The sequence below is a fragment of the Neovison vison genome, chromosome 2 (assembly GCF_020171115.1).
Source record: "Neovison vison isolate M4711 chromosome 2, ASM_NN_V1, whole genome shotgun sequence".
Classification (NCBI taxonomy): Eukaryota; Metazoa; Chordata; class Mammalia; order Carnivora; family Mustelidae; genus Neogale; species Neogale vison.
The window spans coordinates 38,574,689-38,596,549 of record NC_058092.1 but is presented as its reverse complement, the minus strand read 5'-3'; the positions used below and the strand labels follow the sequence as shown (position 1 = coordinate 38,596,549).

General features: G+C 45.9%; 1 protein-coding gene across 4 annotated transcripts in view; it reads left to right on the top strand.

The window, feature by feature from the left end:
- Nucleotides 1-21,861, top strand: part of LOC122899951 (BEN domain-containing protein 5) — a 1,721,330-nt gene that overhangs the window by 1,456,210 nt on the left and 243,259 nt on the right. Inside the window, exon 1 of one of the 4 annotated variants that reach the window (XM_044238195.1) lies at nt 20,001-20,258. The exons of the other annotated variants lie outside the window; for them this stretch is intronic. Within the exon in view, the coding sequence (XP_044094130.1) occupies nt 20,033-20,258 (226 nt within the window). The 5' untranslated portion in view covers nt 20,001-20,032. Of the gene's footprint in view, nt 1-20,000; nt 20,259-21,861 lie in introns of those variants that run through there. 4 annotated transcript variants of the gene reach the window in all.

Genomic DNA, 21,861 nt, shown 5'->3' with positions numbered 1-21,861 from the left:
CAGGGAAGAAGAGAGCAGCATCTGAAGCACATGTTTCCACTCAAACTTGAATCTCACTTCATCTCACCAGACAGTTCTGGAATCACAGCTTCAGCGTGCTCTCCCGTATCACCCCTGCCACCCTGCCCCTCGAGGTCCCCAGAGCTCCAGCCTCTGCAGGGAGCCTTCCTCAGTCAGGCAGCCCACTGGGATGTCTCCACAGCAGCTCCTCCTTCTCATCTCAGCACCCTTCCTCTCCTGCTCCTCCAGTGCTTATGGTCAGTTTGTGGCTGGTGTGTGGGGAGAGACAGTGTGGCCAAGGTACAGAACACAGGCTCTGGCTCAGAGGACGGGTCCAAATCTCAGCCGGACAAGTGAGTAACTGCAGGTCCTTGAGACATTTACTGAACTACTCTGAGGCAGTCCGATGGAGGGTAAAATTTCCTTCTCGGGGTTTTTGGGAGGTAACGCAGGGAGCCCTGGTATTGGAGGGCCTTCTCTGCAAAGTTAGGCCAATGTTTATCCTATGGATGATGGGGCACCACCACAGGTCTTCCTGTCTGCAAATCACACGGTCAAATCTGCCTTTTACAGAGAATAGTCTGACAATGGCACAGAGATTGGATTGGAGAAGAGGCACTAGAGAAGAGAAGCCAGACAGCAGACCTTGGAGGGCTGGCTGGTCAGGAGTTGAAGGAAGCAAGTAGCAAGGGGAGCTAGGGGCAGAGTGGAGTGTGGAGTTGCAGATGATAATGGCCTAAACAAAGGAAGTGATAAGAGAGAACAAGAGGGGTTTGAAGTGGCGGGGAGGGTGGGAGGTTGGGGTACCAGGTGGTGGGTATTATAGAGGGCACGGCTTGCATGGAGCACTGGGTGTGGTGAAAAAATAATGAATACTGTTTTTCTGAAAATAAATAAATTGGAAAAAAAAAAAAAAGTTCTGATACTGGGTCCCTGGGTGACTCGGTGGCTTGAGCCCCTGCCTTCGACTCAGGTCATGATCTCAGGGTCCTGGGATCAAGCCCCGCATCAGGTTCTCTGCTCAGCGGGGAGCCTGCTTCCTCCTCTCGCTCTCTGCCTGCCTCTCTGTCTACTTGTGATCTCTGTCTGTCAAATAAGTAAATAAAAATCTTTAAAAAATAAAAAAAAATTAAAAAAAAAAAAGAGAGAACAAGAGGAGGTAATGTTTACGGGCTCTGACTCTGGGCCAGGAATTATCCTTGCACTTGATAGGGATTATTTCATTGAATCTTATTAGCGACCCAAGATTTTTAATCCTCATTTTACAGATGAGGAAACGGGCATTAAGACATTAAGTAAATTGCCCAGGGTGGCATAGTAAATAAGAAAACTGGGATTCAAGTCCAGACAGTTTGATTCCAGAGCCTAAGTGCTTACTCACTGGACTAGCTCACAATTCAGGTAGAGATTAGAGAGGAACCATTTAGAAGGTGAAACTGGCAGGTCTTGAGAGATTGGCTGGAGTGAGTAAGAAAGAGGGTAGAGCATAGAATGACTCTCAGGGCTCTTTCCTAAGGTCCGCAGCTCCTGCGAGGCAAAGCCAGGTTAACCCAACTTTATGTAATTCCGAAGCATTTTCTCTTTTCACAGCATCAGAACATTTCACCTGAGAGCTTGATATCCTTGGGATAGAAGGGATAAGGTAGAGATTGGTACTTTCCCCCAGATTTCACAATTCCTTTATTTAAACCCTTATACCATGACTAGCTTTCCTTAAGATGTTAAGGGTGTGTGTTTCTTATCAATTACAAAAAGTTGACAAGAAAATGCATTTGTTGGGACAGGATTAGAGAAATTTGCTTCTTTGGTGCCAAACCAAATGCAAAGGAAGAGTCCAAGATTTGTGCCTTTCCCATGCCTCTCACAAGGCTCAACCTCTTTGCCAGGCTGGACACCGGGGAAGGTGCTAGGTAACAACCCCGGCTTGGGCATCTCACAAACAAGGTGTGAAATGGTCATGTAGGCAGGCATTCAAAGGACTACAGAAGGGAGCTGTTTGAAAGAAGAGGGAATGTGCCCTCCACATAGGAAGAGCTGCTATGTCTAGGTCTTGGCATGGGGCAGAAGCCAGGCCATGTGATCTTGGGCACATTCCTTAACTGAGCTTCCTTGTCCTCAGAATAGTCATCTAATCAATCCCATGGTGATCTACTTGTTCTTGTCGTATAATCAAGGAATTCTGGACTGGGATGCAAGGTCTAGAGCCTCCGCTGTCCCCTGGGGTGGAACAGGTTAGGTATACAGACTGCAGAACTTGATCCTGAAGGTGAGATCCAGTACCTGAGTTGACATGAAAACAAAGGACAGGCAGAGTCGGACCTGAATCCGATGTGAAAGTGCTGGGTAGAGAAGCAAGTCCAGGTGCGAGGAGAGAGGGCACACTTGAGTCCAGTGGCCATGGGTTGCAGTGGAGGGTGGGGCTGGGGCCAGGGCCTGGAGATCATCTTGAGTGTTCCTGGAGGCTTGATGGGACATTCACAGTCACTTCCCTGGTCTGTGGAGGGCTTTGTTCAGAGTACTGAGTGGCCCTGGTACTAGAAGGAGAATGAAGTGACATGAAACATGTGGAGAACCTAGCAGCCGGGCCCCAAAGTTAACCCTCAGTGAAGGTTAATCACGAACTAGCTTTTCCTTTCCATCAGACTTCCATGTGCTGGGTCCTATGGTGGGCACGGAGAGGAGTGAGGGAAATGCAGGCCTTATCCTGCAGAGAAGCCCAGGCATCTGGAGACGCAGCCTCCCGAATAGCATGTCCCCACTGAAGGCTCTAAGTGGCATAATCGGGTGGTAGGGGGAGGGGAGGCAAGGTGATAGGACAGGATGAGAGGACAGTAATCCAACTCAAGGGCTCCAGGAAGGTCCTCTGGAAGAAATAATGGCGAAGGTAGAGCTTGAAGGTTAAGAAACAGTTAACCAGGCAAATATTGGTGGAGAAAAACATTCTGGGAAGAGGCAGAGCTTCAACAGCAGTGTAAAACACCACGGTGTGCTCTGTAAAGTGGGATGTGAGGAGATGCCAGAGAGAATGCTGGCGGGGAAGCAGGGCTGTGCGGAATCTAGAGACTTAGGAACCTGGACTCCATCCTGAAGGTGATGGGAGGCTACTGAAAGGTTTCGAGCAAGAGAGTAACCTGGCCAGCTTTTTGTGCTCTAAATGGATTGTTCACAATGGGGGGGGAGAGTATATTGGAGAGGGCTAGCTGGAGGCCAGGTGAAATCTTTGGTTTGATGTTTCTGAGTCAAAGGTCAGTTATGCTTTGGTGAAATCAATTAGAAGACTCAGAGATTACAACAAAGGCAGCTGTGTCTAAAGCTGGATGTGAAATGTTAACATCTGTACTCCTCTATACAATGAGCTCAACCCCCATTCCCTGTGTATAAAAGGTGATGTGAGGAGGCATAATGCCTTTAAGGGCCCTTCCAGTTTGAATGCTTCAGGACTCAATAATTCTATTTCTCTTCTTCAGGTATGAAATGCATGTTTATGTCATCGACCCCCTAGCAGAACATAAGCTTTGGATTCTGCCTTCCTTGTGTCAGAGTGTGTCTGCCCTGAAAGTTTGCCATTACCTGTGTGCCTTATCTATTCTTGTGGAAGTTTCTGTATTTATCACATGGTTGGTAGTGTCGGGATCCGTGCCAAGATCAAGGCTCATCCTATGACTAACATCAGGACTCAGTATGTGACCAATGATTGCCACACCATCTATGGTTTTAAGGCTAAGAAATTTGTCCAGTTGAGGTCTTTGAACTCAGGCCTTTGGGGTTTATTACCACAGTGTCTACTCCATGTAGCCGACCTGCCAAAAGCGTTCTGGTATTCGAACCCTTTAGTTAGAAAGGGCACATGTATTCGAGGACTTCTGGTCCTGGGTGCCCAATTCTATATACCTAGAGGCTGGAAGGAAAACACATACTCCAGATCCCCCCAACCTTCACAGCTTCACTCTAAGACAACACTAATTTGCATATTGGAATTGCCTGGTTTATGACAGAGAGCTCCTTGAGAGAGGGCGCTCCCCCTGACTCATCAGTCTGCATGAATTTCTTATCCCTGACCATTGTAATTGAGGAATGGCCTTGTTGCAGGTACTGTGGTCAGTAGCAGAGATACAGACATGAACTAGGTACACACAACCTCTGCCCTCATGCAGGTTCCTAATTCTCAAGTGGTAAGAACATAGGTGCTATGATGGGACAGAAGGAGTACAGGGTGCTCATGGAATAGAGAGTGAGGGTCTTAACCAAAGGTGGGATCAGAGAAAGTCTTTTTGAGGAATGGATATTTAAGTTGAGGCCTGAAAAGTAACTAATAATTGACCAAAGGAAGGTTATCGGGGGGGAGAGCTTGTGTAAAGACCTGGAAATAAAAGAAAGTCGGCCCACTGAAGGAACCACAGGAAGGCTAGTTTGAGCCTCCTGTGGATGTGTTCTATATGTTCACTTCAGTGGTGGTCACATGAATCTACACATGTGATAAAATTCATTATGAAACTGAATATCGAAATACACACACCCAGAAATGAGTGCATGTAAAAGTGGTGAAATATGCATAAGGTGAGTGGATTATATCAATCTTAGTTTTCTGGGTGTGATATTGTACTACAGTATGTGAGATGTTACCCCTGGGGTAAACTGTGTGAGGAGCTCACGAGATCTCTCTGGATCATTTCTTACAACTGTATGTGACTCTACAATGACCTCAAAATGAAAAGTTAAGAAGAGGAAGGAGGAGAATCAGGTGGCAACCAATTTGGTTGCCCCAGAGAATGGAGGAATATGTAGCCTAAGCTGAACCCAGAGAGTTGGTAGAGTACAGACTATACAGGATTAAAATTGTATGGTACTTTGTGTGGAGCTAGAGGAGAAGCCTCGGAAGGTCTTATTCAAGCAGTGGCAGGATCAGATTGGCATTTGGGCAAGATCACAATAGTTTGGAGAATGCATTAGGAAGGGGTAAGATTAAGAGCAGAGAAATAAAAATTAAACTAGAATACAGTGGATGAGAAAGGACATGAGACAATTTGGGAGATATTTATGGAGTCAGAATCAGTAGGATTTGATGACTGAGAGGTGAGAAAACAGGAGGAATCAAGAAGCACTCAGGTTTGTAATCTGGTCGTGGTGGATGATCTTCCTTACTAAAATGCAGCATGTCTGAGAAGAAATGGGCTTGGGAGAAAGGTTTGAAGAGATGGGTTTGAATATTTGAGATGCCATTCAGTTCTCCAAGTGCAGGTGGCTAGTAAGCACATGTGTTGGGAGCTCCGGAGAGAAGTCTGCACTAAGTCTGTGAGCATACAGAATAAGAAGGCCAGAATTCTGAGGGAGACTTGACAGCTAAAATGTGGGTCAAAGAGGAGGAGCCTACCACATCGATTGAGGATTATTAAAGAGGTAGGAAGGAAATCAAGACTACTGAAGTCAAAGGGAGAAGACGTTTCTGGAAGAAGGCCAGGTCAACAGTGTGAATGCTGCTGAGACCAGATGAAGGAATGTGCCCTTGAACTCGGTAGGTCATTGGTTACTTTGGAGAGCTTCTAACCAGTAGAAACATAGGCCAGGCTGCCGTGGGGCTGAGGAGTGAATGGGAGGTGAGTGAATGCTGAAAAGTGTAGACTGCACTTTCCTTCAGAAAGTTCTGCTTGTAAAGAGAAGGAGAGAGGAAGTAACTAAAGGTGAGGCAGAGATGAGTGAAGGCTCTGAGGAGGCTATTGTCCTGCTTTGGGGTTAGGACAGACTTGAGCATATATAAGCACAGAGAGGAAGGGACCCTCCAAGAGGGAGAGGTTGTGGATCCAGGACAGAGCATAGGGCCTGGCCTGAGGCAGGTGCTTACTCCGTGAACACCCAAGTATTTTCAGAAGCAACACTTTCTGAAGGGGGCGAGTTCCTGTGGATACAGTCCCCGGGTTCTGTCGCACCCCACTAACTATTCTAAAAATGTTTCTGTAGTTCCTCTTTCAGCAACAGCTGGGCCATTAAGAACTGCACAAAAACCACCTTTTCAAACTCCCTAAAGGAGGCTCAGTTTCAGGTCTGCTCCAAGGTGCTTCCTCTCTGAAGGGCCTGTGTGGCTGAACTGACCCTCCCACAGCAGCACCCAACACTGACTCCCAGCAGGAGGGCAGAACCCCCACACAGCAGCAAATAGAAAAGTTTCCACTGCGGCTTCTTGCCCACCACGTTCGGGGTACCACCCACTCAGGGAATCAGCAGGGCCGGGCAGAAGGCATACTCTCTGACTCAGGAGTTCTTATCCGCTCTGAAAAGGCAATATGGCTGACAAGATAACTCAAACAACGTGAAAGGGTGTGCCGAGAGGCAATCATCTCATTACCTTGAGTCTAAGCACCCCCTTCAATCTCAGCCATTCCCCCTGACTAACTGCCACTAACTTGGGCAAGGTGCTGTTCTTTCTTATTTATACAATGGATAGCAGTTCATGGGGGTGTTGTGAAGAAGAAAATGAGAGAACATAAATAAAAGAAGTAGGCATATGTTAGATTCTTAATAAGTCCACATTTTTTTTTTTTTGCCTGCTTGCCAGGAGCCAAAATTTCCTTTCTCCTAGCAAGTGCCCAAGTCTTGAGTCTAAGGGCCAAATCTAAAGAAAAGAGTGTCTCAGGAAGGAAGCACCTCAAGATGATACCATCTGTCCCTTGGGCAGGTTTCTGTTCTTTTGTTTTAGATTCTGCTGCAGAAGAGTTTTAGATTTAATACATGAGACAAAAATGTAGACTAAATGAGAAGTCGAGGGTGGGGAGAGTTTGTGAGAGAAATGTTCTTCATGTTATAAAAAGGATCCTTTGCTTTATCACAAAGTTTCTTTAAATATGTGCTCCCCTGGTGCAATTAAGCATTTGTTTACAGATCATTAATTATCTGGCAGAGAGGCTTGGCTGGAAGGAATATGGCCGAGAGACACAGCTGGAGAGTTGGGAGCTCATGCCAAGTGAGAATCCATTAGAACCAGATATAGTAAAGCTCAGAAATCATGGTGTAAATCAGAGACGAAAAGGAAGTCAACTTCCAAGAGTGGAGTACACAGGCACTCCGAGACCTCTAGCTAGGCTGGAGGGGCAGGAGGCGGGCCATTCACCAAATCAGGGCAGGAAGGAGAATGGTCAGGAAGAGATCTGTGTAGGGAGAGAAAGGAGGGTCTAGTTCAATTCAGAATATTTTATGTAAGAGGTATCTGTGGGATATCAAGGTGGAGAAGAAAGTCTGGAAGGCAGATCAGTATCAGCACAGAGCTGCCACCGTGATTACATTCTAAACAGCTCACACTTTTCTGCCTCTGCACACACTGGGCTCTCTAATACAAACGGTGTCCCCTCTCCCTAATCCCGTACCCCCTGAGCTTCTGGCCAATCCTTCAGGTACCAGTTCTCACTATCCTTTCCGAGAAGCCTTCCCTGTCTTCCTCAAGCAGACACAGGCTATCCATCTCCCAGCAAACTGCCTCCACTTCCACAGACCTCCATCAACCCTGAGCCTCACAAGAAGTCTTCCTGGTTTAACCAAAATTACATCATTGAATAAATGTACCATGCTCAGCTCAATGAACACAATCCGTGTCATTCCACTTCTGTTGTAATTACTGCATTTGCTCCCTTGCATATCTCCCCAGGTGTGTTAGTTTCCTCGGGCTGCTGAAAAAAAAAAGTACCACAAACTGGGTGGCTTAAAACAACAGATACTTGGGCGCCTGGGTGGCTCAGTGGGTTAAGCCGCTGCCTTCAGCTCAGGTCATGATCTCAGGGTCCTGGGATCGAGGCCCGCATCGGGCTCTCTGCTCAGCAGGAAGCCTGCTTCTCTCTCTCTGCCTGCCTCTCCATCTACTTGTGATTTCTCTCTGTCAAATAAATAAATAAAATCTTTAAAAAACAACAGATACTTATTCCCTCATTCTTCTGAAGGCTGGAAGTCCAAAAGCTTGTCAGCAGAGCCAAGCTCCCTCTTTCTTTGCTTCGCCCTAGCTTCTGGTGGTGGCCATCTATCCTTGGCATTCCTTAGCTTACAGCTGCATCATCCCATCTCTGCGTCTGCAGGCATGTGGCCTTATCCCTATGCATCTCTGCCTTCACCGGACCTTGTTCTCTTCTTACAAGGTGATCAGTCATATTGAATCAGGGCCCGCCCTGATGGTCTCATCTTAACTTGATTACACCTACAGACCTCCTATTTCCACAGATACTGCAGTTTGGGACTTTAGCATAGCTTTTGGAGGGACACAGTTCAATCCATAGCACCCATGAAAAAATTATTTCCCGCAGGGGAAGGAACATTTCTTGTCTGTCTTTATCCCAACACTTGGCACAAGGTTTGGCTTGGCGAAGGTGGCCTAGGAAATGTTTTTTGAGTGAGTGACTATAAACCTGTGCTTTCTAAATCAAATGTTTTTAATGTTTTGTATACAGCAGTGTCCACTGTGAACAAAGATCTGGGCTAAATACTTTCTGTTTGCTCTCTCATTTAATTGTACCAAATATCTTGAGGGGTGAGTCTCCCAGCCTTACAGGTCAGGAAACCAAACTTCGAAGAAGTCAAATGACTTGCTCAGGTGTGTACAGCTAATGCGCTGTGCAGCTGGGATTTGAACTCAGGTTCATCTGATTTCAAAGCTCAGATCACTCCACTATGTTCTGCTGCCTTTTCTTTCACCCCGTTTTCAGTTAAGCCTCTTTGGGAGTCAACACTGCTTCAGCTATGCTCAGGGCAACCCCCCTAGAAGAGGCTGGGATCATGCTTTGGATTGTGTGTTAGAGAATCCACAGCAGCTCTTGGGGGGGGGGTGGGAATAGAAGATAGTCAGAGGAGCACCATGGGAATGGCAGCAGGACTGGAGAGACACTTCAGAGCAAGGTGACAGGTAAGGGGAGAGAGTTGGGAGGTTTCTATGGGAGGTCACTATGCCCTCCCCAACCAGGAGAGGCTTCTTCTTGATGCAAAACCTTGAACATGATTAGTTATGCTTCTCTAGGACTAGGTAAGCTGATGCCATGGGCACAGATAAGATCACCTTCCACTGAAGCCTGTGCCCTGTAATCAAGAGAAAGCATGGGAATGTTGGGCAGAGGAAAGGCCCGCCAGGACCTGGGTTCCAGGAATGACTTGGCCAAAGACAAACTCTTGGGCAGTGGGTAATCATTGTCCTTCTGTCCTCAGTTTCATCATTTCTAGAATGAGAGCTTTGGTCTATAAGTTCTCTGAAGTCACTATTCTTGGTTTCCTGCTTCTATAGAATCTGTTTCCGTTTTATAACTCTATTTTAAGGTGTTTATTACATTGCCAAGAAAAGGAAAAAAAAAGAAAGAACCTTCAGGATGAAATTTCTCCATGCCAAGGAAAAAGTTTTTTTTTTTTTTTTCTCTTCCCTTTTTTGCATGCAAAGCTCTGCTCTGTTTCTTCTGTGTCTGTCTTTTCGTTCTGATAACCCTCACAAGTCTTCTCAGTAGCAACAAGAGTTCTCTGGTATGACCCTTCCTTTTCTTAATACCAGAGATTAAGTATTTGCTCAAAAAGTTAAAGCCATGCCGACAGAGCTTCTCTGGCTCCTATGCTGGCTTCTCCATTGTATGTTTTTGCTGTGACCCGTCCAAACAGAGAGATGGAAGAGAAAAGGGTGTAGAGGTCCAGATTTCTTAGCTAGAGGCAGTTTTACAGCCCCTTTGCCAAGTTTAAGCACAGTGATTTCATTTCCTACTCTCTTTTCTGCCTCTTGAAAGCGGGCAGCCCCTAAGTGAACATTTCCGGGCAGATTCTTTTTTCCATGGACATCGGGCTTCCCAGGTGGAAAAATGCACCTTGCTGTTTGTGCAGTTGAGGTCTGCCTCCACCTGGGGAGCAGTAAGAATCAGGGGGATAGAGTTTTGAGCACTTCATCTTTAAAGGTCTTAGGGGTAGAAATGGGTTGACTTGGGAAAAAGAACGTTCCTCTTGCCAAGAGTCCCTGTCCCATCTGTCTCCTAAGCTGATGAGTCTGACTGCCAGAGGACCAGAGTTCTTCCCCTGGTGACTTGGAGTTATTGGTAACTGTTTGCATATTCTAATGGAAAATTTTAATTTGTCAATTTAACGTATATGTCTTGTTCCCTAAGGAGCTAGGGGATAGGATTTGGATTTTCCATCCAAGTACCCCTTATTCTACCCAAACCACGCACAGTTGGTGCTATCATATGTATCAGCTAGCAGAAAGAAGGATACAAACCCTCACGTTCTGCATGGAGCTGGTGATGAAGACTGACATATCTATCAAATGGCAAGTTGTATATCAGGGACCATTGGAGGCAACAAAATAGCAGAGTGGGAAGTTCATACCAGATTTGAATCCAGGGTGTGATTTCGGCCCTCACTTTTCCTTTCTGAACCTCAGTTGATGTATCTATAGAAAGAGGATTAGAATTATTTTCCAAGGTTATTATGAGGATTATAAGTGAAGCATGTAGCATTACTGGGGACAGCGTAGGGAGCTCAATAAAATTCAGTCCTTTTCTTTGGCTCTTCCTCTTTTTTACATATATGATCTTATTTGCTTCTTTCAACCATCCTAATAGGTAAGTTTTGTTTCCCATTTTATAGATAAAGCTCTATCTGTCTAGTTTGCTATTGTATCCCACGTATTAAGTGAAGTTTCTGATATATAAGGCCTCAGCAAATAGTTCATTAGTAAATGAATGAATGAATGAATGAACAAAGGAATGAATGAATGAATGAATGAAGCAGTTTTACAGGAGTTAAGAATCTTGCCCAAATTTTCACAGCAAGTATCCCAGATGAGTTAAGACATAAGGCAGGGCATCACAGAAAAATTCATACAAGAAGACAAAAAAAGAACCCAGAAATGGGAACAGAAAGGCATAACATAATTCATCCTTTTTTATGATTGAGAACACTGTGTTTCACAATTCCAGAGTCGTGTTTTAAATATACAAAATCTGAACATAATTTTAAAAGCAGACAGTAAAACCCCAAGCTCAGCTTAAGTCCCAAAACTTCATAAAAGTACAGATCTCACTAAGGTCCCAGCTTTGAAAGAAGACATATTGCCCCAGCATGGGCCATGAAGGGATGGTGGATGCCATCTCTGCGGTAATACTGCCCAGTCTTTGGAGGAGTGGGTATGTTTCTTGATCCAAAAATAGCTGGCTTCTGGGGATCCATTCATGTAAATATCCTGTGACCTCCTAAAAGGAAGAAGCAGTAGAGTCTGTCTCAGAAGAGAATGAAAAGACAGCTCATAGTTTGGGGGACCTACTATGGACGAGGCATTGTGCCTGGCAGGCACTTGCCATGCATAGTCTGTTAGAGCCTGTGACAGCCTTATAAAATTCTGTTTGACAGTGGAAAAACTGGAGAGTCAGACATTTGCCCGAGGTCCCAAAGGACCTTGGTGATAGAATATTAATTGAACCCAAATCTGAGTTCCAAGCCTATGCACTTTTATTATTTTATTATTGCCTCCTCACTTCTTCAGGGCCATGTTACCTTTCCAGAATGGGTCCCAGAGCCAGAAGCACACCACTCCTGTAATCAGTGGTCAGAAACTATCTGATGGCCCAGCAGTGTGGCAGGACATGTCAGCAGGTAGAGCTGTGTTACCTACTGTACCTAGCAGCTGAGTTAATTCTCTTCCTAACCATTTCATCTAGAGTCTCATAAGCCTCTGTGTGTCTTGCTCCTGTCCATTCCCTGTTTTAGATAAAATGTCTCTCCCTTAATGGATTATCGTTCCTTCCTTGCTTCTTGCCTTTTTTCCCCATGATAATAAGGGTATGCCTGATAGTAAAAAAGGGAAGGTAGGGTTTTGATATTGTGTGCTCCAAGTCACCTACCTCCAGCACAAAAAGAACATGATAAAGAACTATCAACAGAAAATGTGTTGTTTATTGTATACATGAGCCATTTTTCCATAATAATATAAAAACTCAGAGGTCAATGACTTTTTTTTCTGATTAGCATAATAGGTGACCTTATTGTTGTACTCAATAAAGAAACTGGTTTTGAGTAAATAAAGGAAATCCTTCTTTATACAATGGATTGAATCTAGTACACTCTCACCTACAGCAACATAGAATGAAAATATCAATGAAATCCAGGGTGCTTTTTGAGATATTGCCAGCCGGGGTCTCACCTGCACCAGACAAGGTGGTCTGGACATCCCTAGAAAACCAACAAGTGGTCCTTTGAGTATGGGTGCTCCATTATCTCCCCATGCTAGCTAGAAGGACACAGATCATCGTCACTGAGGCAAGAGTCAGACTCGGGGGAAACAGAATTGGAGTGGAAGTCTCTGGGTGGAGCTCTAGAGTCAAGCAGCCTGAGTCACAAATCCTGGCTCCACCGTTTACTTCTGTGTGACCTTGGGCAAGTACTTATGCAACAAGTATTTGTTTAGGGTCTCCCAGGGGCCAGGCTAGGTGCTAGGATACAAGAGTGAAGAAAACAGTGTCTCTTCTCTAGTGGAGTTTTTGGTCTACTGGCAGAGACAGACAATAATAGAATAAATATGTATTACAAACTTCACTAAACCCCATGAGGAAAAATATAAGGAACTGTGAAAATATGTAAAAGAGACCTGAGCTAGTCTGCGGAGAGCGATGGGAAGAACAAGTCAGGGAGGACTTTCCTGAGGAAGTGACATTTCAACTGAAAAATGACAGAATGAGTTAAACTGAAAAGCAAAACCAGAGGTAGCTTCTAAAACCAATGGGTTCCTAACTGAAATCCATCATTGAGGCAGGTTGCATTCTTCCAAGGTGAGCCAACTTCTTTGTTTCTTTTTCAAAACCAATTCAAATATCGTTCCCTTGTGATAATCTCTTCTATTCATAAACTTCTTTTGGTCTTTGACCATCGGGAATGTTTGCTTAGTGTTGCTTTTGTGGAGTATGTACCCCTGGGTAAAACATCAGGATTCAGGTCATCTGTGTGACCAGCTCCTGTGTGTGCCCCACATGAGGTCATAATGTAGCTGAGATCTAAGTGGTTGAACTTGACCATTATCTGCGATCTGAACATCAAGCCAAGATGCAAATTCACAGGGCTTTCAATTGCTACAAATGCTTCTGCATTTTACATTTTATGTAATGCATACACATTTTTATTTATTCTAAGAAAATACATCACAAACTCAGTTTGAGAGAATGCATGGCTCCAAACACAATCTCTTGGAAGTGTGCGCTGCAAGTTTGGGCAAGGCCCTGAGCCTCAGAGACTTGAACGTGTGAGATCTGAGCTTCTGTGTTGGCCAACCATGCCCACAGGCTCTAGTGGAAAGGGTGTGCACTGGGATGGAAGCATGGTGGGGCACTCACTGGGTAATTACCAGCATTGTTCAACTCATTATATTCAATCTGATACAAGAAATGTTCATTGGGCACATGACTCTCAGAATGGAGATAAGAGCTCTCAGAATAAATAACAATAACACAGGACAAAAACAACAACTTTCGTTTATTGAGGACTCACTACTATGTGTCAGGCACTCTGCCAAATGCTTTGCATAGACATTTACATTTACATATCTCATTTAATCCTCATAACAACCCTCTGAAGCAGTATTAATATTCCCTTGGAGAAAATGAGGTTTGGAGAGATTCAGAAACGTGTCCATAACCACACAGTGAGGATAGGCCTTACTTTTTGGCCAGGCTTTGCATCCAGGGCCTAAGACTATAATACCCTGACTTGTTTTCACACTGGTATGTCGTTTTTCAGATGAAGAAATTATTATTCCTCAGAGAGGTTGCATAGACACTTCAGAGCCATGTACTTTCCCTGAAAATAATATCTACACCTTGTTGAGCAGTTTCTATGCGACTGGCATGTCATCTTAAAATTTTCCAACTCAGAAGTACTCAACCTTGTCCGATGTTAGAATAATCTGGGAATTTAAAAAAAAATAAAACAAAAATTAAGTCCCTAACCCCCAACCAATTGAATCAAGATCTTGGGGGATCTTGGAAACAGGTTATTTTTTTAAGCTTCCCAGGTGATCCTGATGTACAGAGAGGGTGAAAAACTCTTGCCCCGATTCTCACAATACCTTCTGAGGATAGCCTCATTTTCCAGATAAGAAAACCGAGGCTCAGGGAAGGTGAACTGCCTTGCCCAAAGTCACAGCAAAGATAGGGCAAAGGCGGGGATTTAACCCCTGGGCCGATTCCAAAGCCTCTTCTCCTTCGGCCCTCCATGCTGTCACCTACATGACAGATTGACATTCCCTCTAACTCTAGGCATGTTCACTGGCTTTTGTGTTTGTCCTCAGCAGCAACCCCTCTCTTTCCTTCCTTCCCCTTCTTTTTTTTTTTTTTTTTTAAGATTTTATTTATTTATTTGACAGAAAGAGAGATCCTTCCCCTTCTTTACGGCCACTCTCTTCCGCTGTCCCAAACCCACAACCAGATCCAGCCAGACTTCATGATCCGGAGTTCACGTGGATGCACTGGCTTGATGCCCCTGCTTTGGGGTAAGAGTTCCCAGCTGAAGATAATGCCTGCCATGGGCCTCCCAGCCAGTCCAGAGCCTCGTGGCTACCTATCCACTTCTTTGACTCTACCCGAGAAGACAGTGGCCCTAGGATCACAGCCCAGCAAATTACTTTTCTGGGGGTCAGGAGTGGGAATTTTAAAGCAGAGACTTTAAAAGTCAAATTAAATATCACAGGAAAAAAGAAAAGGCAAAATCATGAAAAAAAAATGTGGTCAATCATTAGTGGAGAGGTTGCAAAGACACGCTCCAATTGCTTTTAAAATTCACAGAACCCAGGTCTCCTTAAAATAGTTTTGCAAAGTACACTGAGAATTCCATGCAGTAATATGAAACATAAGGCCTGCTGCTGCCACTGAACATGCTTCAGCTGGCTAAACTGAAGGAGCTTGACTTAACCCAAGGCTTTGCAAAACGCAACAGGAAGGCACAATGGAGACGCGGTTGCAAAGCTGCCCCAGATGTGTACGCTTTCTGCTCCATTAAAATGACTTGGATGAAAGGCAAAGTACATTTGGCCCCAGAAAGAGGGAGTTGAGGAGGGGCAGGCACAGGACATCCAGCCTCATCAGAGGCCTCCCACTCCCCAGTCTTGCCTCCCCCCAATCCTTCCCCCACACTGCTTCTAAAGCAAACTGTCTTTAATGCAAATGGGACTGCAGCTCTCCACGGCTGCCAGAACCAAACTGCTTTGCTCCTAGTCTCCATTTTCCGAACTCTGTCATGGGGTTAATCATACCCCTTCAAGGGTGTGGTGTGAAATTAATTGAGATGTATATACATGGTGCTTGGCATGGATGGGTTAGAGTAACCTTTGGAGAAAAAGTAGATACCACAATTATCATCACCGAAACCAGGTGATGGAGAGATGGGTGAAGGAAGTGCAATGTCTGAGCAGAAGATAGTTAAGATCCTAAGGAGACAAGATCCCAAGTTTTCCATATTTGAAGAACTGACATAAGACCTAGTGTGACAGCTACAAGGTGGAAGATTTTGCCTCCATGTCCATGGATCCACAGTCAGTAGTGTCCCAAAGGGGTGGTAGTAAACTTCCTGACATTAGAATTGTGTAAGAGGCACATGGACAATCATTAGAGTGGGAGTAGTCAAGAGGGGATTCAGCTGTGATTTGGTTGAATCAGACATTTTAACAACCTGTTTAAATTTGAAATCTATACTTTTGATCTGCCTTTGCTTGCTCATCAACGAATCAGCCCCCGTCTTGGGTTTCTGCCATGTGTAAAGTCCCGGGCTACTGCCATCAAGTCAAAGAGGTAGTTTGACTCCATTTTCGCCAGGGTAGAGGAAGTACTTAGTAGCTTCTCCATGGAACTGTGTTTATTTATTTATTTGAGAGAGATTGAAAGAAAGAGCATGAGAGATATCACCTTACACCAGTTAGAATGGCCAAAATTAACAACACAGGAAACAACATGTGTTGGAGAGGATGTGGAGAAAGGGGAACCCTCTTACACTGTTGGTGGGAATGCAAGTTGGTGCAGCCTCTTTGGAGAACAGTGTGGAGATTCCTCAAGAAATTAAAAATAGAGCTTCCCTACGACCCTGCAATTGCACTCCTGGGTATTTACCCCAAAGATACAGATGTCGTGAAAAGAAGGGCCATCTGTACCCCAATGTTTATAGCAGCAATGGCCACAGTCGCCAAACTATGGAAAGAACCAAGATGCCCTTCAACGGATGAATGGATAAGGAAGATGTGGTCCATATACACTATGGAGTATTATGCCTCCATCAGAAAGGACGAATATCCAACTTTTGTAGCAACATGGACGGGACTGGAAGAGATTATGCTGAGTGAAATCAGTCAAGCAGAAAGAGTCAATTATCATATGGTTTCACTCATTTGTGGAGCATAACCAATAGCATGGAGGACAAGGGGCGTTAGAGAGTAGTAGGGAATTTGGGTAAATTGGAAGGGGAGGTGAACCATGAGAGACTATGGACTCTGAAAAACAGTCTGAGGGGTTTGAAGTGGCGGGGGGGGTGGGAGGTTGGGGTACCAGGTGGTGGGTATTATAGAGGGCACAGCTTGCATGGAGCACTGGGTGTGGTGAAAAAATAATGAATACTGTTTTTCTGAAAATAAATAAATTGGGAAAAAAAAAAAAAGAAAGAGCATGAGAGTGGAGAGGATCAAAGGGAGAAGGAGACTCCCTGCTGAGCAGGGAGCCCAATGTGGAACTCTGGACTTGATCCCCAGACTCCATGATCATGACCTGAGCGGAAGGCAGTCTGAGCCTCCCAGGCACCCGTGTATGGAGCTGTGTTTAAAGACTGACTGTGCAGGTCACATGGGAAGCAGAAACACGGGATGTCTTTCTGTTGCCCTTAGGCTGTCCAGCGGTGTCTCCGTGAGCATCCCGTACCTGTCGTTCCTCTCTAGGATCTGTGCACCTACATGCAAAACGTATTTGAGTCTGTTTATTCTGCTGGCGCCCATGTCAATTTGTTTTCTTCTTCTTTCTGGGTTCTTGGGACATGCAACTGCCTCCTTGTAAGAATTATTTATGGTGACTTGGATGGGGAATTTACTTGAGCTGAGGATACAGTGACATTTAACATGTTCACAAATCTGTCACAAAAGGAGCGGAGCCAGTCCCCACCCTTTGGTCACTGGGAATGAGACAGAGTTGGATTCAGCTACAACTCAGAGAAAAGGGGGCAAATTTTCAAAAAAGCCATGTAGGAGGTTTGCTATTCATGTTCTGTGTCTTTAACATGTTTGTTTTATAAGCATAAATATGCCAGAAACCAGTGATGCTGAGGTTACTTAGATTTTATCCCCTCTCAAGGAGCTCACTCTAAGGAACAAAGAAAAAAGGTACTGGACAAAATAGGAGACAAGGACCGCCTGTGCTTGAGGAGGGGTAGTGGTTGGGGAAGGCTTCACAAAGCAGGTGACATTGGAGGTGGTCTTCAGGGGACGCTGATGTCAGCATGTGCTCTAGGAGGAAGAACTTCCCAGAAAGAGGACAGAAGCATAAAGGCTTGGGATCTGATAGAGCATGCTACCTTGGGAAATGTCAAATAGTTTAATGCATCTGGCAGGTACTATGTCCAGGAAGGTGGTAAGAAAGATGAGACTGATGGTGTACTTGGTGGTTACCTTCATTTAGATGGTAGAGGATATTGACCATGGTACTAGAAAATATTTTGCAAACAGAGTTGGAGCTTCATGGACTTTCATTAAATATGGCCAACTCTGCATGAACCATCTTGTAAATTATCAGAAGTCTTGCTATACATTACTTCCCCTTGACCACCACAGGAATGTATTCTTAAGATAAAATCTCATTTAAGATTAGTCCAAACAAATCATAATCACGAAGGTAAATCTTCTGGAACAATTCAGTGTGGCACCTCTTTTTTTCCACAAGTGTGTGAGGCAATCAGACCAACAACTGCATCAGGAAACTCGTGGTCATATCTGGCTACAACCACATATATACCACGGGCTTAAGGGAACTTAATCTGACCTGTGCATTTGGATCAGGAAGGTGTATGTTTATGGGGTTTGCCTATATAACATTATTCCCGAATCACAATGAAAGAATTTGCGGGTTTGGGTTTATCTACCTCATCATTAGTGGAGCTGATCTGAAATGCGAGTACAGTGTTTTTTAAAAAATAATATGTAAGACCTTCTGATCATAAAGTAATAGTTATTGTGGAAAAATAGTTAAATATAAATATATGAATGCAAAACACAAATGAAAACAAAATCACTCACCACTATGAAATATTTTTGTGCATTTATCTTTTTCTTACAGCTTGAATTCAATGAAATGATTTTTTAAAAAAATATAACATTAATTAAGTCTGCCACCCCCAACAAATATTCCTCTATGAGAACACTTTTCTCACAATAATATAATTACTTACTTACACATTTTTAATACTCCTGAATGGGACTGTAAGCGTTTTGAGGGGAGGGAAGGTGTTACTCACTTAGTAACCTAATTTTGGCCCAGGTGTCCAAAACCAAGACTCCGTTTCTGATAACACTATCAAACACTGCTAGGAATCTAGGTGTTTTGTCCATTCTGTTCATCCCTCTGTGACTAGCGCCTAGCCAGAATCTGGCATATAGCACTTACCCAAACAATATTTTGTTGCATGACCACAAGAATGAATTACTGGATAGCTGGATGAATGAGGATTTCTATTTATTATTCTTCTCAACCCAAAATTTTAGTCCCTACCAGGTGCCAGGTCTGGGACAGGGAATTGGGGATAAAAGTACCCAAATTTGGTATAAAAGCCCACCCTCTTGGAGGCATCCCTGTGAGAGTGCTGGCCCCCTCTGATGTGGAATGTGGTTCCTGTGAGCAGAGCCCAGTCAGCCCCTTTTTAGTTGTTCAGGTCTTGTCTGGGGGCATCCAAGGGCCTCCACGCTCTCTTCTGCCTACGATACTGCAGACAGCAAAGACTGGTGTTCCACGGAGTTCCATTCCTGAACTCAAGGCATTCCAAAATGCCCAGCTAATCCTAGGGTTGCCTCCCTCAGAGTACACCTCCACTCCCTCCTTCTTTCCAACTGGTCCCAGCTCTAAGAAAGGCATGCGGTGGAGGTGCCTCAATGGAGAAAGACTACAGGGCAGAGGGGCGCCCCCTGCTCCCTCTGGCTGAGAGCTGCCCTGGACCAACCCTCCACCACCTCAGCCAGCTGGTCCAACTGGAAATCCCAGACAAGCCCCAGTTCTGGTCAGAACTAGTTTGGCAGCTTTGGGGAAACGTTTCTGGCTGACTGACCCTCCCCACAGCAGGAGTTGGCAGTTTTGCAAAAAAAAGAAGAAAAGAAGAAAGAAGAAGAAAGAAAGAAAGAAAGAAAGAAAGAGAGAGAGAAAGAAAGAAGAAAAAGAAGAAAGAAGGGGAAAAGATACACGAACTAAAGGAGCTAAGAGGAGTGGCTGCAATTATTTGAAACACTCCAAAATTCTGCTCGCTTGCAAGTGCAAGTTTACACTTAGGGATACCAACAAGATTGACCCCCCCTCCCAGGCCCTGCGTTCATTCTCTCACACTCTCTCCTCTCTTTTGCAATGCAGTTTTGTTGCGATTCAATTTGTTTTGAGCGCGACTGTTGAAGTAATATAATACTCCCTGCACGGAGCGCGACTTTTGGTCAATGCATTTTTTTTTTTCCCTTCTCCTGCAATGCTACTGTTATTATTATTATTGCAATTCAATCTCCCTGCCCTTTCCTCTCCCTACGCGAATCGCGCTCCGGCTGTGATTGCTCGGGTCTGACTTTGCAAGTGGCGGTGCGCTTCCAAACCCCCCTCACCCGCCCCCCGCCCCCTTCCCCCCCTCCCTCTCTTTTCCGCGCCCAGGCGAGAGCAGCCGATTGGCAGAGCGGTGCTTTCAGGAACAATAACAGTGGGGGGAGCCCGGGTCCCGGGGAGCCGCCCCCGCCCCCCGGCCCGGCAGCGCGGCTCGCGCCCCCCGCGGGGTCCCCACCTCCGCGCCCGCCCCGCGGGCTGACCGGCCCGACCGGGGCCCGCCCCCGGCGCCCACCATGTACGCCTTTGTGCGGTTCCTGGAGGACAACGTCTGCTACGCGCTGCCAGTGTCGTGCGTGCGCGACTTCAGCCCCCGCTCGCGGCTGGATTTTGACAACCAGAAGGTGTACGCCGTGTACCGGGGCCCGGAGGAGCTGGGCGCCGGGCCCGAGAGCCCCCCGCGCGCCCCCCGCGACTGGGGCGCGCTGCTGCTCCACAAGGCCCAGATCCTGGCGCTGGCAGGTGAGCGAGCGGGCCGGGAGGGACGGCGGGACCCGCGCGGGGGCAGGGACCCGGGGTAGAGGGGGTCGGGGGGAGCCTCTGCTCGCCCCGGCCTCCTCCGCCCGCCTCCTAGGCTTTTCTTTTGGGGATGGGGGGGTCTCAAAAAGGCCAGACCAGTTAAAAACACCGGATGGTCCCCTTTGTCTTCCCCGCCTCCCCGACACTCCCGCGCTGTCAGTATGTCTTCATCGCTCAGTATGTGTCTGTCGTCCTCTTTCTGTTTCTGTCTGTTCTCCAGGCCCCTTCACTTTTTCTTTTCTCTCCCCTCCTTTGCACTCTTATTTCTCTGCTTCTCACCTTCTCTTTGGTCCTTCCCCTCTCTGCTCCTTCCGTCTCAAGTTTCTCTGTCTCTCTTCCTTTAAGGCCCTTGGTGCCTCCTGGAACTGAGGAGGCAAGGTGGATATTGTCAGACTCTTCTAGGTGTGAGTCTCTCTTCACAGAGGGAAGCTGTGACATCCTTGTCCCATCCCGGTCACCACTGGACAGGATGGGTGCTACTCTCTTCTGCCCCTTCCTGGTTAGGTGACAGAGGTGAAGAGGTAGTGGCACTCAGCATCCCTGAGCCTCCACACCCCTTTCGAATCTCCCAGAAGGCTCTCTGAGTGAGAGGGAAGTGAGGGCAAGGAAAGAATTGCTGGTCAGAATAAGACCAGACCTCCCATTCCTGCTTTCTCAGGGCCCTGACAGATAGACAAGGTAGGTGGTCTCAGCCCCATTTTGACAGATGAGGACACTGAGGTTCAGCTGGTGACAGGACAAGAAACCAGCCCTTTCAGCCTACTACGCCAAGTTCTTTCTGCTACATGAGACACCTTTTCCTTTGTAAAGTCAGTGGACCCTCTTTCCCAGCTAGCAGTAGGAGACTTAGGTACAGACAAGAGAGGAAGAAGTTAGTATCACTTCCGTTCTAGGGAGCAGCCTTTTAGCAGCTGCTGCGGGTGGGGGTACCCCGGAGTGGGCAGAGACAGCCAGCCTGCTCTCTACTTGCAAGGGAAGACCAGGGTTAGGAGCTGAATGAAGATGTTGTAGTTTTAAGACCTTTCCCAATTCTTCCAGCTTTTTTTTTTTGAAACCGAGAAGTGACCTGCCTAGGGTCCCATGGCAAATGAGCAATGGATTAGAGCTCTAGCCCATGACTCCAGTTCCTTTACAGCACCTCCTGTGGCCTCTGGAAGTCAGGTTTGCGCTCGAGGAGTGGAAGAAGAACTAAAAACCCACCGGCACCCTGAGTACTTTTTGACAGACCGCACCCTTACCTCCCCTCTGACAAGCCCTAGGGTACAGTGGTGTAGACCCATTCGTAACACCTGGTGACAGCTGGGTCCAGAAAAACAGAATGAGGAGAAGTATGTAGAAAAGGGAAACCTGTGTAGCTGATTAGGTTTTATTTTGTTTGTTTGCTTGCTTTTAATTACCCAAGGGAAGGGACTGGGTGATTATTCCCTAAGAGTATAGGCCTGAGGAAGTTGTAACTAGGCTGGAACCTCAGCTTTGCTTGGGCTAGAAGAAAAGAAGGTATGCTTCTTGATGATTGTATTATACTCCTAGATCTGGAAGGGCCTCA